The sequence below is a fragment of the Fistularia commersonii genome, chromosome 17, assembly GCF_037954325.1.
Source record: "Fistularia commersonii isolate RoL2024-O1a breed Wild chromosome 17, RoL_Fcom_v1.0, whole genome shotgun sequence".
In the NCBI taxonomy this organism is placed as follows: domain Eukaryota; kingdom Metazoa; phylum Chordata; class Actinopteri; order Syngnathiformes; family Fistulariidae; genus Fistularia; species Fistularia commersonii.
In genome coordinates, this window is record NC_141300.1 from 13501261 (window position 1) to 13518388 (window position 17128).

Consider the following 17128-nt stretch of genomic DNA (forward strand, 5'->3'; position numbering starts at 1 on the left):
AAGAAAGAAAGGCCACCCTGCGATGTGATTTAATCACCTGACCCTGAGTGTCAATATCAATATCCGCCAGAGGGTTTCACAGATGGACTGATAATCACGCATGAAGCTGGGAGAATTTAAAATCATGAGTTTGGTTGCAGAAATAACGTGATATTTATTCATAATACAGTTGTAAGTCTTTCTACTGAATTCCGTTAAACCGTCTCATGCAGTAACATAAGTCCATTTCTGATTTATGGTCATTCTCTGGTTGGAAATATAATCTCCAGTTTCAAAGCTTTTAACCCTAAAAAAACTACTAGACCCGCTAGAAATCAAGAGCATTTGAATGCCATGAAAAATATTCATGGTAATGAGGTGGGGAAAGAATAAGTAACCAGACTTGTTTCATCTGTCAGCGTGCAGAGAAATAAACATGCCTGCACTCCGACCCGATCTGATATCATACGACCTGGATTAAAACAATATTAATGTGGATTTTGTGCAAGAATCAAGTCCTTTATGGCAGCAGGTCACCAAATAGCTTGTTATTCACCAAATAGGGTTTTAGATGTGTCATAAATGGGCCCTCGGGGCGTACGCTTACCTAAAGACACCCACACCCTGACAGGAATCTGACACTTCTGGGAGGTTTGTGTTGCAGGGCATTTATTTCTGCATGTAAACAAATAAAGGTGCTTTTCAGTATGTGGAGACTCACAACATTAGGGTTGTATTGGTGTCATTACAATTCTAACTATAAAAGTGGGGGTAATGAGACACTGAAACTCACATGCATTATACACCTGTGTGTGTGCGTGTGTGTGTGTGTGTGTGTGTGTGTTCTGTATTAAAACACCTCTGAAGTCTACCGTGGTTATGACACTGATGAGTGAAATCCAAGGTAAAACATTTGTAGTTCGTTTCATCACATCTGGACTACATTTCCCAGCTCCACTGGGGGCAGGGGAGTTTCCCTGTTGACAGCCGACGCACTCAGTAAGCTAGCCCGGCGCTCCGGCACTGGAAAACCAAGCGAAAAAGTCTTTGTTTTCCCCTGATTTACACGATGGATTTAAATAATGTGCTGTCACGGCTTGAGACTGACAGCGAGGCGGAGGTGGAGAAGCTTCTCCGGCAGTACAACCGAGAGGTGAGCCGCTCCTCCTGCCGCTTTCACGGCGACCAAAACAAATGTCAGCCTCATCGTTAGCCGCCTCTCCGGCGGAGGAGCTAGCTTCGAGGAAGCTAACCCTTCTTGCAAGATGAATAGCGTCTAGTAGTGACAGGTTTTGTTTTGTCGCACCGATATTTCGATTGTTAAATTAAATATTAATGCCGTAAAAATGGACAGCCTTCATTGACGACGCAGTGGTTTTAAGCTCATGCTAAAGTTAGCTGCTAACACCCCCCGTTCCTTCACATATATGTACCGTAGTGTCAGCGGTGGCGACTCTTTATCTCAGGGCTCATTCAAACATTTCACCTTTCAAACTTCGGGTTTAATAGGGGGCTAGTTCTTCCACACCTCTGGGATCACAATGTGTGTCTTGTCCATTGTGTTTTGGGGGTGTTTACCCCGAGCATCTTCTCCATTTCAGAACAGCCACACCTTCACCTTTAACCAGAAGGAGGAGACGGTGCGCACTGTGAGTATTAGCAAGCTAAGCGTTCAAGTTATTTTACATCAGTGTTACTTTCTGACCTGGTTTCATCAACGTGGGTTGTGTGCTTTCAGAAACTGTGTCAGAGTGTGCTGGCTGTCCTCGAGAGGCAGGTGCAGCCCAGCTGTCAGAAGACATGCCTGGAGACGCTCCGCATCTTGTCCAGAGATAAGTGTGTCCTGGCACCTGTGGCCACCAGGGAGGGCATCCTGATTCTGGGAGGGATGGCCGGACTGTGTGCGGGGGATGACGACTCGGGGAACCCTCGGGAGGGGGTTCAGACAGAGGAGGAGGAGAAAGTGGTGGTGGAGGCCTTGAAGTGCCTTTGTAACGTGGTGTACAACAGTTCGGCCGCTCAGCAGGTTTGCGCAGATGTGAAGCTGGCTCACGGTCTCTGTGCCGGCCTGCACACGGCTCGCTCGTGGCACCACGAGGTGGGCCTCTTCACGCTGCGCCTACTCTTCCTGCTGTCGGCCCTGAGAGCCGACGTACGAGAGGACTTGAGGAAAGAGAGACACGCAGTGAGACTACTCACAGAGGTGCTGGAGCACACCCTGGACGTGCACTGGGCCGGTCTGTACGAAGCAGCCGCGCCTCCTCCGGATCCCCTTCCTCTACCTGCAGAGAACAACGACAGAGCGATGGAAGCTCTCAAAGCCTTGTTCAATCTCACACTCTCCTACACTGACTGTGAGGTAAGCATTCATCACCAGGAGTTTGCACTCAGGAACATATCATAGAAAATATTGTCAACGTTCAATAATAAACATCAGTGCCCATTACTAGACACTGTGGCACAGTGAGAGGAGCTCTGATGAATGGGCCCCACGAGTGTGTAATGGGTTTAGACCGTTAATGCAAACATATCTCATACAGAATAGTGTGTTGGTCATTTGAACCTGGACCTCTCATCATTTCGTTGTGTTCCATCAGCTTGTTGTCGAAAACGTTGAGCCAGCGATTTTACGAATGTTCGATGTGGACTGACGACTTTTTAGTTTCCTCTTCCGAAAGTGATTTTTTTTTCTACCTGCAGCTGCTTTCAAATGTATTGCAGCCGGTCTTAGGAAGGGCTTACAAATGGTATCATTGTAGGTCGTGATGAGGTCACCAAAGAGGCCCAATGACCGTGAAGGCTTCGGCTGACGTGGCGTGAGTTTAAGACTCGGACCTGATCGATCCCACTGTGGTAGAAGGCCCCGAATCCTCATCCCGCTCCTCTTTTGAACGCAGACGTAGGCCCCGCTTCCCCGTAGACACTATTTGTCCAGAGTGAAGATCCTTCTTTAGGCAGCTGTTGTACCACGCTGTGATGAAATGAACATTTCTGCGTTGGTCTGAATGAAACGTTTGCTCGGCTTTCTCCACGCAGGAGGACGAGCACCAGTTCCGACTCATTGCGGCGATGCTGCGTCACCTGTTGATGATCAAGACAGAGTCCGAGGACAAAACAGAGGAAGCACACAGGTGGGGAAACGTCCTCTTTGTCTGAAATTTCCCACTTGATATTTGTTATAACAGCATGCTGCTCTCTTCGTGATATTTAAATCAGCTTTGCATAGAAAAGCTCAGTCAGGAGCTTATACACGGGGACCTCACCTGCTGTGATTTGCATCTGAACGCCTCACGAGACGAGCACTGACGGAGCATAAGATGCCCTCTGACCCACGTACATGCTTGGTTTAAGGTTTTGTAATATGTATACCTGTTGATAGCGAAAGCAAAATAGGAGAAACACCAGATATATAGTCCAAAAAAGTTGTGGAAATAAGCCTTAATGAAAACCGTGATAATGACTCTAACTGGTGCACCGTGACTACAATTAGTGAATTGTTAATATCACAGGGAGAATTTTGTAAGTAGTGTTTTTTTTCCAACTGAGATCACGCTGTTATTTCCACTGGATTCGCTGGGGGTGGGAGGTGTGTGTGTGTGTGTGGGGGGGGCACTGGGGCTGACTGCATAATGGGCCGCTGTCTTAGTAAATCAGGTGCTGAATACACACAGATTGTTCCTGCAAATGGAATAATTTACTCTGTTAACCAGGTCTGGAGTGTGTGTATCTGTGTGTGTCTGTGAATTAGACAGTTGTTTATAGCAAACGAAGACAGGCAGTTCATGGTCCGATAGTAGGCTGCGGTGCCGTGGGAAAAACAGTTTGGGCAAAGCAGTGGTGTTTCTTTGGAGCCTTCCAGAGCTTTCCATCTAAATGCTGTTGCCACACAGAGGCAGGAGCGTCTTCCCAGGCTCATTGAAATGCAGGAATGCCAAGAATTGTACACTTAAACCTTAACGGTCTCGTGAAAAACTGACTGATGCCCCACTTAACCTGACACGAGGAACTGAACTGCACAAGAGTTCGCTGGAATCCTTCTCGTGTAACAATTATTTCCAAATAAAAAAGTCCTTAAAACTGCTCTTAGGACGTACAGAGGGCTGAACAAGTCAGGGTGGGTCGCATTATATTCCCCTACCTTAATCTTTATTTCCTTTACTTTATCATCAAATGTTAGCCTGTGTGATTTATAAAGCAGAAATTCAACATTTCCCCTCATTTCATGCGTCCTCTCCGCAGCCACGCCGTCAACCTGTTGAACAACCTGCCCATGTCGTGCCTGGACGTGTTCATCGACGTGCCCGTCCGTGGAGGGCACGAGAAGTACGGCGGGAAGAACCTGGAGGCCGTGCAGGTTTTGCTGGACTTCATGGAAAAAAGAATCGACAAGGTGAAGCCATGAAAAGTATCTGCGCGGTGCTCCGCAGCAGCCAAGCGTTGAAACGCAGGTTTTGTTAAAGGCGCTTTGTTTACCTCGCAGGGTTCCAACTACAAAGAAGGCCTCATCCCGGTGCTGAGCGTCCTGACAGAAGGATCCAGACACCACCGAGAGATCCGCAGATACAGCAAAGCTCAGGTGAAGGGTCCCTCCCGTGATTCATCAGCGTGCATTATGCCGGCGGTATCTGACCCCGCACTCCACCCGCAGGTGCTCCCCCCACTGAAGGATGTGAAAGTCAGGCCGGAGATCGGCAACACCGTCCGAAACAAGCTGGTGCGTCTGATGACCCACGTCGACCTGGGCGTGAAGCAGGCGGCCGCCGAGTTCCTCTTCGTCCTCTGCAAAGAGAACGGTGAGTGGCAAAGAGCCGCCATCGTGAAGCCAAAGAGAGAGAGAGAGAGAGGGAAAGCAGGAACGGGAGCCGCTGTGTGTTTTTCAGTGGTGAGCCTGGTGAAATACACCGGCTACGGGAACGCTGCAGGCCTGGTGGCGGTGAGGCCTCCTGTGGTGAAGAGGCCCGAGGCTCAGTACTCGGAGGACGAAGACTCTGATACGGAAGAATATAAATCTGCCAAACCTTTGTGAGTGCCCTGTACATTTGTGTTTGACATTGCCGCGTGTGTGCATTGACGCTGTCATTTTTATATACACTTTCGTTCCAAGGGGTCCGTCATTAAGCGATTTCCTCGTTAAGCAAAACACCGTTTCTGCCTTTCTTACCGTACAGTATTTGCATACATATCGGCCATTTTACTGTGCTGCTTTACCTTTCCTTTTCCTATCATGTTTATATTTGCATGTATATAGGCCAATTATAAGCGCGGGTAAGTGAGCACAATACGTACTCACTCACAAAACTGCTGCCAGTGCATTCTGCGCGTATTTTAATATTATCGCAAAGCCCGTCGTAACTCCCGAGTCGCCGTTACCCGAGTACATTTTTAAGTGAGGCCCACCTGTACAAAAATGGAAAAACATGCGGTGTGAATGTGCTTGTTGGTGTTTCTTCCTCCGCCCCAGCATCAACCCCATCACCGGTCACTTGGAGGAGCCCATGCCAAACCCCATCGACGAGATGACCGAGGAGCAGAAGGAGTACGAGGCCGAGAAACTGGCCAACCTGCTTGAGAAGCTGTCAAGGTAAATGAAAAAAGATTTAGCTTCCCTAAAAAAATCTATCATCATCGGTTTCAATACTATAGGCTTTTAAAGTTTTTGGAATAAGGTTAGGCAATAAATGTATGTTTATGGATACAGAGGAACGTCGGCTTCCAAGTGCATCCGCTTAGTTTTTAGATCTGCGCCGTCGCTCGGCCGATGTTTAGCTTTGTGATCGGAGCTCAGATCTGAGTTAAGAGCAGCGGGATGAGAGTTTGGGATACCTCGCGCCGCCACCGCGAGGTATCCCAGAGAGAATCATGGAAAAACACGAGCGAGGTGTACGTGTCGCGGACTCGTCTGTGAAGAGATGGAGAAGTTGTTGTCGGTGAGACACGGTGATAAAGAAAAGGCAAGAGGCATTTTCTGGGATTTGGTGCAACGGACGGCGGGAACGTGGACGGACGAGGCTTCGTAAGAGAGAAAAGGGAAGAGGGAGAGAAGCAGGAAGAAAGCTGGCCGGGGAAGATTTGATGGTTGCAAAAAGAGGAGCGGCTTCACTCTGTCCATAAACGGAGTTTAGACATAAAATGGAGCAAACTGGGAAATTTGATCTGTACAAGTATTGTATTGAGTTACAAGTATTACTGTATTTATGCATATGACTAATCGACCAATGTGATGTTGTAACTTTGGCGATTATAAATCATGAGGGGAGCCGTCATTTAAAATGTGTCATCAGTGAAACTCAATACCAAAGTCCAGGTGAGCTATACTGTCATATTTCTGCTCCTGATGGTCTTCTAAACCTTCACTGAGGGTTAGTTAGTGAAATGTTGAGCAGCAGTCTAGGCAGGAAAACGCAACACAAGTCTGGAATCAGAGTGGAGGCAGGATTCCGGGACACGGCGGCCGTCCAGCGTTTTCCGCAGGCGGCGCAGATCCGAGATCCCAGTATTCTGGTCCAAACCGCCGCAGCCGTATCCAAAAAAAGCTACACAAAGAGGGAGGAAGAACGAGGCTTCTCTTATGCCGGAGCACACGCAGGGCTCAACTGTGCGCAGCGATGAGATAGTTGCTAGTGACAGATAGTTGCTACGATTAAAAATCCGGATCAGGCGTTCTTACGTCCTCCACGTTACCGCAGCTTCAGGCGAGACATTCCTGACGACAATACATGCGAGTCTGGGACACGTCTGGGCAGCACAGACGCACATCTGTGTCACTTTGAGCGATTTATTCTGTTTGACAATCCTGGAAAATGTATCGAGGTGGAGTCGGATCTGTGTGGACGGTTTAGTCCCGGCGGTCACCTGCGGTTTTCAGTAGAAACGGCCCGTGTAACGCCCTCGGATATTTCAACGCTTTAACGTCGGTCCTCCGGATTTTTGTTTTTCGGCACATGATATTCAGTGCAAAGGCTTCTCTCCGTTTAATAAACACCATAATGCGAAGGGGAGGCATAAAAAAAAAAAACGCACAAGGTTTTCTTTGCAAAGCCCCAACTGAGATGATTAACTTCTCTCCGCCGTCGCCTCCCGGGCCCCGCCATATTCAGATTATGTATTTCCTGTGCATTAAGCCCGGACGTATCGGTGTTGACCTTTCCTGCCTGAGCAGGGGCCAACATTCAGAGTCAAACACGGCGCCGGTACAAAAGGTAACCGAGAGCTCGCTCCCTGCCAACCGATTCATCAAAGCAAGAATCTCCCGCCGTTAGCTGTGGCTTCAATTAGGGCCGGACTTCCAGCACAGCGCAGCATTCAGCCGGAGCAAATGGAAAGCCTGTCGGCACGCCGCCGCAGCTCATTACCTCTGCTCCGTAATTATCACCTAATTGGCACACACAGTCCACTTGCTGCTCCCGGCGCCTTCGCGTGTCACATTCAGATAACATTTAATAACGCGTGTCCCGGCTTTATTGTTCGCGTGGGGACGAGCCAATCGGGAGCCAGACAGGGGGACGGCGGCGCGGAGAGAGGCGGCGGTTTGGCCGGAGGAGGAGGACGACGAGGAACAATCGCGCAGACGTCAGGAACCTGACCCCGTCATTGTCGGGCCAAAGAGAGGGTGTTGAGCCGTAATGAGGCACGTGCACCTGCAAGAGGAAGATTCCTTTCTGACGCCGCATCCTCTTTTCTTCTCCCGCTCGGCAGAGGAGCCTCCTGAGCACAGGCTCTAAGGAGATCGTCCAGAGCCCAACAAAAATGTGCTCCCCAACTGTTTAATTGGTCCTCCAATTAGCACATATTCTGTACAACCACCACCCCACCCTTTATGCGGCCGGGCCCCGGTCCCCTTTCAGCGCCGGGGCTCGGCTGTAATTGGAAGAGATGATGGTCCGCGTTTTGTTTTCAGGAGACACCTTGTTAGTCTTCATTGTGTGCGCTGACTTTGGCCGCTGACATGAGGCTGTTAAGTGCCGGCCTGTGGAATGAAGTGCTGCAGGAATCACATCGGCAGAGAGGAAACAGCTGTATATTTGAGCCTACACACACACACACACACACACACACACAAAGCCGCCTCTCTGTCGGTCCTTTTTTGCAGAAAATATGTCCAAAAGGCACCAAACTAATAAGATTTGACCAGGTTGCCGTTCTCCTCCCTCCTCTCAGCCCATAATCTTTCTGGGGATAATTCACATCTAATGGCCGGATTCAGTAGAAATTACAAGGCCATTTATATTTAAAACTCCCAATTGAATTTAAATGGTTTCTTTTTAAATCACAGGGGGATAATTCTCTTATAAATCATCTGGGAGGGAGTGGTGACACAGTGCAGGTATAATTGGATTAGGACGGAGGGGCTGCTTGGGCTTTGAGGAGATTAGTCCATGCACTGATTCAGTAATTAAACTGCCACAGGATGGGGGTGGAGGGTGGGGAGGGGTTGGAGGGGTGGTTGGAGGGGGGGGTCAGACAAGAGCTTGTGTCCAAGGAGCGGGTGGGGGGGCTGAGGGTGAGGGTCCTCAAGTTGTGGAACAACGAGAGTGAAGATGTCCAAGTGAAAACACTCTTTCTGCTGTTCTTCTGCCTTTGCTTTTCACTGGAGTCCCTCCTGTCTGACCCACAGATATCCCCTAAGCCCAGTGTGTGTGTGTGTGTGTGTGTGTGTGTGTGTGTGTGTGTGTGTGTGTGTGTGTGTGTGTGTGCGGGCGTGTGTGCGTGTGTGTCCCCGCAGGCAGAATGTGTTCCGGCCCATGGGCATCACACCCAACGGCACGCTGGCGCCTCTGGAGGAAACCCTCTGTGATCCGCCCCAAGACAATTCAGGATCGGACTCTGATTAGCGCCGCGCACGATGGTCACCGTGTCCTGGCCGAGCCACCCGGATCCCCCTCCACCCCCCCACCCCCCCCCCCCTTCCACACACACAAACACACACACACACGCGCTCCTCTCGGGCTACGTAATGTAAGTAGCCTTCAGCCTCAGTGCGACCCGGAGGACAGACGGTTAGATGAAGAAGCAGTTCGTGAAAGTTCAAAAACGACTCCAGATTTGATTGACAGGCGGGTTGAAGTTGTATTTATGGTTCCCGTGGTTACAGTGGGAGCTCAAACAATAAGCTGCTGCGAGTTCCATGTCCTCTGGTCGATGTTCACTCCTTTGGGAAGGAGATTGATCACAAAGCCATTGATTGAAACCGGAGCAGGGGTGGAGAAACCGAGCCCGAACGTAAAGTGAGATAATCCTTAAGACCCCCAGGCGTGTTTGTGAGTTTGACCCGTTTCTTTCTATCCCGGCCCCCTAGACCGGCTCCGGCTCCGGCCCGATGAGCCTCTGCTCTTTGGAGAATGGAGACTGTTGACCCATGCAGTGTGGACCACAGCTCCACGGGTCCCCGCCACATGAGATGAACTGGATCTGTGTTGCAAGGCCCTGATTTCTGTTGCACCTTTGTTAACTTAACAAGTATGAGGAAAATGTGTGTGTGAGTGAGTTTGTATGTGTGTGTGTCAATCAAAGCACTGCTGTAACGGTTTCTTTATAGTGTTCGTGGGTCCGAACGATCATTCCTTCTTGATGTTCTCAAAGCCTGTGGGTTACTTGATTCTGGCCACCGCATTGTCGCAGAGCATATTTACACACACACACATACACACACACACGGACTGGAGGCACTCGTGAGTTGCGAGGAAGCACATCGTGGGCCGCCGGTAACCGAGGACGCTGAATCTGCAGCCAGAGACCTTCCGTGTCTACAGAAGAAATTGATTAAAAACTGAAGTGATTCCTCGCAGCTGAGACATTTTTTAAAATTCAAATCTAAAAGGTTTAAGGCTTCACGTTGACCTTTTCTTTTCAAGGATGGCGATCACTGTAAGAATAAAGAAAAAATCCGAATTTCAATATTAGTATTCGCGCCAAAGCACAAAATTAACACTGGCTCACGTGGAGTTTAACTGACAGACCTGGATCTCCACTCGTGTGGACGGAAACATTGCTATTATTTTTGGATGTTGAGGCTGAAACCGAGCTACGTTGTGATCCGGTTAATAGATTAATCTTTATGTAAGAATGAATTCAAGTCAGGCCAGCAGTGTATTTCTTCCAGGGTCCTTCACAGTTCTTTTTGTATACTTGCATACTGTAACTATTTTATGTAGACTTCCACTGAAGAGTGAATAAAGTGGGGGACGAGAGTCGCTGCATCTGCTTCATGCCGCAGGCTTTTGAAAAACACACAAAGGGGGGTGGAAAAAAATTGCACAAAACCTTTATTGAAGGATTTAAAATACAGTGTTGTAATGATATAAAACACATTTACAGGCCACACATTTACAAGTGCTTTAAATAGGCGTGTTAAATGTAAACGGACGTCATACTTTAGGATTTTTACATATAAACATTATACACTCCGAGTTCGGATGCTAGTAGTAAAAGACGGCGGGTCGGCCGTGACTAGAGGAGGACTAGTTGCTGGGACTGGAGGAGGCGGAGCTCTTGCTGTCCGTCTCTGAGTCCGTCTCCTCGCTGCCGCTGCTCGCAGCCGTCGGCCCTCCGGGTCTGGACCTGGACGTCTCCATGTCGCAGGTGCTGCCGCTGCAGACGCTCTGCAAGGACGGGGAGCGTCAGTTTTTAAATGTATCAAGAAAGGAAAGAGTAGAAGGCAAATACAGTGAATTAGCCAAAAAATATTTGTTTATTAACAAAAATGGCCTTATTCACCTAAATAATCACTTCCCCATGTAAGACTGCTTCCAACGTCTAGAGGTCCATTACACAAAAGCTCCAAGTGCTTTGTAGATAAGATATTAGTTAACAAAAAGAGGAACCCACCACATCCTCCTGGCGCCTCATCAGCTCCTCGATCTCGCCGCTCCAATCCAGCATGTCGGCAAACCTCCGGACGGTCTCCTCCAGGTCACCCAGCTCCATGTGGTCGCCCCGCCGCAGTGGGGTCTTCTCGAAGGGGCCCACGGCGTGGCGGTTCAGCAGCAGGCGGGGCACGGTGGAACGCACGGTGTTCACCAGGCTGGCGAACGGTTCGATCTAAGCAACCCGGTGAGCTTTTAGTTACACCTGATAGAGGCTTAGACCAGACGAGACAAACAGGAGGTGACGGCTGCACCTGTAGGGACGTCCCCATGATGATCAGCAGGTCTGCTTTGCGGAAATCCTTAGTGTGCATCAGGTACTTCTGAGGAAGGTCCTCGCCGAAGAACACCACGTCGGGCTTGACTGTGGCGGCGCAGAACGTGCACACGGGAATGTTGTCGCTCATGATGGCGCGCTGGAATTAGGAGGGAGGCGATGAGTGCCGCGCCGAACGTGGCGAGATCTTACGTCCATGCCGGGGTGCGAGGCGAGCACCTTGGCCTCCTCGGCCGGGTACGGCGTGTAGCACAGGTGGCAGGAGGCAGTGGCGAAGCTGCCGTGGGCCTCCACCAGCTTTTCATCCGGGATGCCGCACACTGCGAAGACAAGGGGTTCGAACGGGTGATGGAACCAAGAGTTGACCCGTGAAGGACGGCCTGAGGCGCCGGCCTCGGTCACCTTTCTCCAGTCCGTCGATGTTCTGCGTGTACATCCGCAGCAGCAGGCCTTTGTGGTGAAGCATGCGGATGAAGTAGTGGATGTAGTTGGGCCGATGGCTGCCCGGGTACAACGCCTTGGCCAGGGAGAAGAAGGGCTGCGGGTCATTGGAGAAGTAGTCGATGTTGAAAATGGCCTCCGGGTAGGGGAGGTTGTACTTCTCCACGTTGGCGTAAAGGCCTGTTCCCGGTGTCCTGAAGAAGAAGCGGCAAAATTGGTCCGGGAAAATTCAGCGACACTGAACGGCTGATGCGGCAGAAGACCCACCTGAAGTCCGGGATGCCGCTGGCGGTGCTGATCCCTGCTCCGGCCACCACCACCACGTTCCTGCAGCGGTTGAGTTTCACCAGACGAGCCACGGCGGACAGGCCGCCGCGAGGGAGTGGTGGACAGATGCTGCCTCTGGACGCCATCGGGTCACTGGAGAGAAAGCGAGACGCTCTGTGAACAACGTGCCCGCCGCTGGCCGCCGCTCTCCGGCTGGCAGTCTCCTCACCTCGCAGGTATGCCGCCGGGCCCGCTCACGCTCATCAGGCTGAGGTCTTGGGCCAGAGCCGAGTCGGTTTGCTTCTTCCGTTGTTTCCCGTACAGGCTGGGCTCGGAGCTCTGGGACTCTGCCGGGCTGCCGCTTCGAGTCTGGGAGCTGGAGCTCCGCGTCAGCCTGGTGCTCGGATGCTGGAGGGTCTCCTTATCCCTGCTGGTTCTGGTCCTGTTCATCCCGACCTGCTGGCAGAAACAAACATCAGCAGGGGCCTTTTGGATAAACACCACGTTCGGTCCAGTGAGGTCGATGGATCCACCTTCTGGACGTGAAGAATACGGTCTGGATTGCATGTTGATTTTCTATTTAACTTCCTTGTTCCCCTGCCAATCAGATACTGACTTGATTCCTCCCGTGTATCTAAAAGCTGTTACACTCACACAAACACACCCCCAACACACACACACACACAAGTTGAAATGTTTTTAACTGTCGCCCACTGAACAAAAGCTAATGGCTGCAATATATTTAGCATGCTAATACAGTCCACAGCTGTGGCAGCTTTACTGTTCAAGGAAAGAGGAGGGTATAGAGGGGAGAAAGGGGGGTGCGAGTTAAAAAGAGGGATGGAAGAAGAGAAAGGGAGCCCAAGATTGACTGTGTGTCAACAAACCCAGCTGGGAGAGAAAAGAAGATGCCCCCTAACGGCCCCCTCTGACTGAGGGGGGGAGCGGAGATAAATGATACGGAGGCGGGATTCAATAAAGAGGGAACAGAAGAGTAGAAGAAGAGAGAGAAGGCGGGGCTTCTTCTTTTTTTTTCCACCACTATTGGAGGCCTTCGCGGTCCGTGTGAAGAGCGAGAGTGAGTGATCGGGCAGAGGCGGTGAACGGGAGCACAAAGGAGCTACAAGCTATAAAAACAGGCTCCTTCGGGGCCGGCGGGGAGATAAGGCCGGCTTCTGCCCGCCGCAGCCTTATCGCCTCCGGGTGGAGAGGGGTCACGGTGGACGTGCACAGCAGAACTTGCTCCAAAAACATGCCCTGCACATCTAAAAAGAGGCGTAAACATCTGAGGAAAATGTGCCATTACCCAGGTTTTGTCTTGTTTCTTGTCACGCTATTCATTTTCAGACACTAAATCTCCTTCGCCTCCTTTAAAAGGCAATTACTGAGGGTTTTTTTTCCTCTTTGCATGCACATCCTAAAGAACTATTAAAAACAGCGGGACACCGAGGGCCCGGCCTTTTGTCCGGGGCTCCTCTCGAGAAGACACTGCTGAGTACAGGCAATAAATCAGCAGCCTAGTTATTAAGGGTCCCGCACAGATGGTGCAGCGGAGAACTATGTAGAACAACGTGAGGAGAAGTAGAAGAACGTGGCGGTGAATGCGACCAAAAACAAACACCGCACTGAGGTGTACCAACTACTTTGAACTGGGGTTGCATGTTGAGCTACGCACAGTACGGGTGTTCTCAAACAGCGTTAGCGATGCTGTCAGTGTACTCAGTGAGATGCTGGGAAAGGCCTTTGTGGGAAGTTGGATTCCAAACCAAAGTGTGTGTGTGTGTGTGTGTGTGTGTGTGTGTGTGTGTGTGCGCTATTACACCCGTTTAAACACGACCCTTACAAACAGAGAAGACTCTGCTTGAGGCAGTTTTCCATGTCTGACTTTCAATGTTCTACACATCCAGTTTTTCTCATAGAAAAAAAGACCTAATTGTGGCAGAAATGTCATTATTATTCTTTAATGACATATAAATCCCCGTATAAATGACAAAAGGCTTAAAAAGGATTTGAGGGCCCACCCCATCGCCTGGCCCTTTCACACAGCTCCTTGTTGCCGGTGTGGCCCCGGCCCGGACCACCAGCGGTGCCACTGCTCATATGAGGGTTACAGTTATCTAATTAGGACGGGCCCGGCAAAGCGACACACCTCGGCGCTCGTCGGTGACCCTCGGAAAGAGATCGGCCCCCGACAAGTAATTCTTTCACAGGGCCTTAGAAGCAACTCAGAATTTACACAGGGAAACGACGTCAGAAAGAAATAAAATTCCTTTCACAGCTGTCAACTAAAATAGCATAAACTATCAAAACTAAACCAAACCCCGCTGACGGAAGGGTTTGTCAGCCCTCTTCAGTCGCGGCCCAGGGGAAACCACCTCAGCCCTACGTGACAGCGACACACTCGGGCAGGTGGTCAGAGACAGACACAGGAACTATGTTAGCTCTGCTGGTAACATAGTTCTTCAGAGGATGCTCTGCGAGACTTGTCATGTGCCCAAAGGGCTCTGACCCAAAACCCTGGCCGAACTTCATCACGGCAGGTCTCCCACAACTGGTCCACTTTGCTTGTTTTTAGAAATTAACAAATAAGGAGCATCTACCTGGACTGGCTGTGCAACAAGTGGGCCGTGGAGGGATATTTGATGGTGTTTAATGGGGGGATAAGGGGGGGGGGGGGGGGGCTTCCTCCCCGCAGCCCCAGCGTTTAACCCTCCACTTACAGCCGAATTGAGAACAGCAGTCTTTGATCTCAAACCCCAACCCCCTCGGACCAGGGACGGCAACAGAGACCGGTTTCCATGGAAACCTCTTCATTACTTAGTTGGAGAGGCGACAGCTCCATGTTCTCTTTGCCCACCTGCTCACTAATGACATATCACTCTGTGTAGCATCTTTGTTCGGCCCTCAATTGACACAAAGCAGCTTGTGCTAATTTGTGTTCATATATTGTTGCTCGGCGCGGACGGGAAGGAGGGTGGAGGAGTTACTAAGTTGATGGCTAGCTAATGACTATCATCCCGTGACTCCTCGGAAGAGGCCCCGTTTAGGATCGGTTCGCGTTGGTGGCCCTGCAAAAGTAAATATAACAGGCTGCTGCAACGCCGGACTCTCCGCTCCAGAGTCAATACAGAAACACATCTATTTCACCAATCCAGCGACCACATGTTACAGAGGAAATGTCGGCTCTCGAGGGCATATGCAAGGCTCGTGAGAAAATCTGTGATTATACGGTCATGTCATATCCTGGAAAATACCTTTTAAATAGTAAGAGGCCCTGGAGGATCCTGTCAGGTTCCAGTTAACTTATATCAGTATAAATCCTTCTGAAAGTCAACATACTCAAAATGATCAATTGAAAACATGAATGGGGCTCTGGAGTTGGACGTCAGAGGCAGAGGTGAGAACATCTGAGGCTGCACTGCCCCCCTCTGGAACACAAGGATCACCACAAATGGATTCAACAGCCGACACCTCGCTGCCTGAGGCAAACCTCGACACAGAAGTTTCCCAAAAACTAGTTTCCTGACACACAAGTTGCTCTTTGACAATAAAAAAAATCAGAAATATTCTGATCTGTTTGCTGGTTGACCATTAATTTCAGCCAGTTTCAAATAAACTACTACAAGCGACATGCCAGCTGTGAATCCCAGGGTGGGTGGACTTGGTTCCTGTTTTATTGTCATTCAACCCCCTCTTGAGCAAGAATAAGAAGTGGGATGTGAGAGTGGGGCAGCTCTGGCTAAGTTAGTTGAGTGCTTGATCTCCAGTAGGAAGGTTGATGGTTCAATTCCCAACTCTTCCTGATACTATGCAAATGTATCCTTGCATGGCAGCTCTGCTACTGAATGTGTATGTCTTTCGATTGAACTTACAATTTACATAAAACCCGTTAAATGACATTCTGAGCTGATGTCTGTTATTAATAATATATAAGGATGACATCCAACAACTAGATACAGATATTTAGTTCGAGCAAATCTTTTTGTTAAACATACTTATTTGTGATATAAATTCAATTTATGAGTATCTGTAAAGTGAATAATATCTAACTGCTACTTATTGACTTATTGCAAGTGCCTGATCCATTACAAGTCCATCACAAGGTACTGCCAGTGTATTATTTCGGTGTGTGTGTGTGTGTATGTGAATATAAAGACTGATCTCTCGTCATTCAAGGACACAAATATTGAATCCTTAAAACGAAATACAAAATAAATCAGAGACACTGAGTCATCGCGTCTCCTTGGAAGTTCATCGGCGGTTCCTGCTGACCTCCTTTGTGTTGTTGACGTTAGCTGCTGTTGTTGATGTTAGCTGTTAGCCGATGTTAGCCCGGACGAGCTCGTGCAATGTAGCCTGGTAAGAAGCTAGCATTGCAATGAACATGACCGACGTTAGCTACCTGACTTCTCAGCGAGCGGGACTCCCGAGTGTGGAACACGGGGAGGCGACGGACGAACGCTGGCCGGTTCTCACAGCGGAGGGACCAACTTTGTGAAAGTCGGAGACTGACGTCCACGCTGGAGCAGATAAAGAGACATTCGACGTTTATCTTTCTTCTGCAGTATAAGATTCTGACCAGCCGAGGGAGTGATATGGTGCGGGGCAGAGCGCTCACTCGGTAGCGGTTTTCTGGCTACGAAGGAGCTTCCGGCCAACGCGGGCGGGAAAACGCGGGCTGGAGTCACGTGGTGTGTTGTTTCCGCCTTTTGTCAACAAGACGTGAAGATGACACAACACTCTCAGGTAACACACTAATACTGTTTGTTTGTTTATTGCTAATTCACTTTTTTTTCCAATTCTGACAAAAGTGATTGTGTAATTTGGCTGTTTACAGCATGATGTGGACTTTGATTGTCACCATTTTAATATTTTTAGTTCACCCTACACATGTATTTGAGTTTCTCTATAGTGTTAGACAATTCTATTTTCTGAGATTCCCCGTACTTTTCCAGTTCTCCCCAATACATACCCCCATTTCTGTATATTTCTTTCATTTCTTTTCCCGTGAGACACCAGCCCATCGATGCTCTCACGGTCCTGCAATGGCCTTGAAGATAACTACTGTCTCACATCCTGTTTTTTATCGGTTTCAACACCTGTTTTGTGGAGAACATCATACTTTTGTATAAGAGAGACTCGCTTTTACTAATAAACGGAGTCCTGCCGGAAGAAAAGCAGACACAGTCTCTGTCTCTGTTTGTCTCTGCTCCCCGTATATACGTACGAACTAACCTCTGATGCAATAGGCCTCATCCACCATCGGCGAGGATATCCGGATCCTGGCCTTGGACTGAGGGGA

At 49.5% G+C, this 17128-nt stretch overlaps 2 protein-coding genes across 2 annotated transcripts; one reads left to right on the forward strand and one right to left on the reverse strand.

Moving 5' to 3' along the window:
- Positions 1–937: 937 nt before the first annotated feature.
- Positions 938–9763, forward strand: ric8b (RIC8 guanine nucleotide exchange factor B). Its single transcript, XM_086163823.1, has 10 exons — positions 938–1132; positions 1581–1628; positions 1718–2338; positions 3016–3110; positions 4219–4369; positions 4460–4555; positions 4628–4772; positions 4860–5001; positions 5441–5560; positions 8702–9763. Exons 1-10 carry the CDS (start codon positions 1049–1051, stop codon positions 8808–8810), a joined length of 1611 nt encoding a protein of 536 aa, XP_086019949.1. The 5' UTR covers positions 938–1048; the 3' UTR covers positions 8811–9763.
- A 461-nt stretch (positions 9764–10224) lies between these two features.
- LOC147225243 (NAD-dependent protein deacetylase sirtuin-3) lies at positions 10225–16495 on the reverse strand. Its single transcript, XM_086163826.1, has 8 exons — positions 16229–16495; positions 12056–12282; positions 11827–11979; positions 11521–11753; positions 11338–11438; positions 11096–11257; positions 10804–11016; positions 10225–10577 (listed from the first exon to the last, which is right to left on the reverse strand). Exons 2-8 carry the CDS (start codon positions 12274–12276, stop codon positions 10437–10439), a joined length of 1224 nt encoding a protein of 407 aa, XP_086019952.1. The 5' UTR covers positions 12277–12282; positions 16229–16495; the 3' UTR covers positions 10225–10436.
- Positions 16496–17128: the final 633 nt, after the last annotated feature.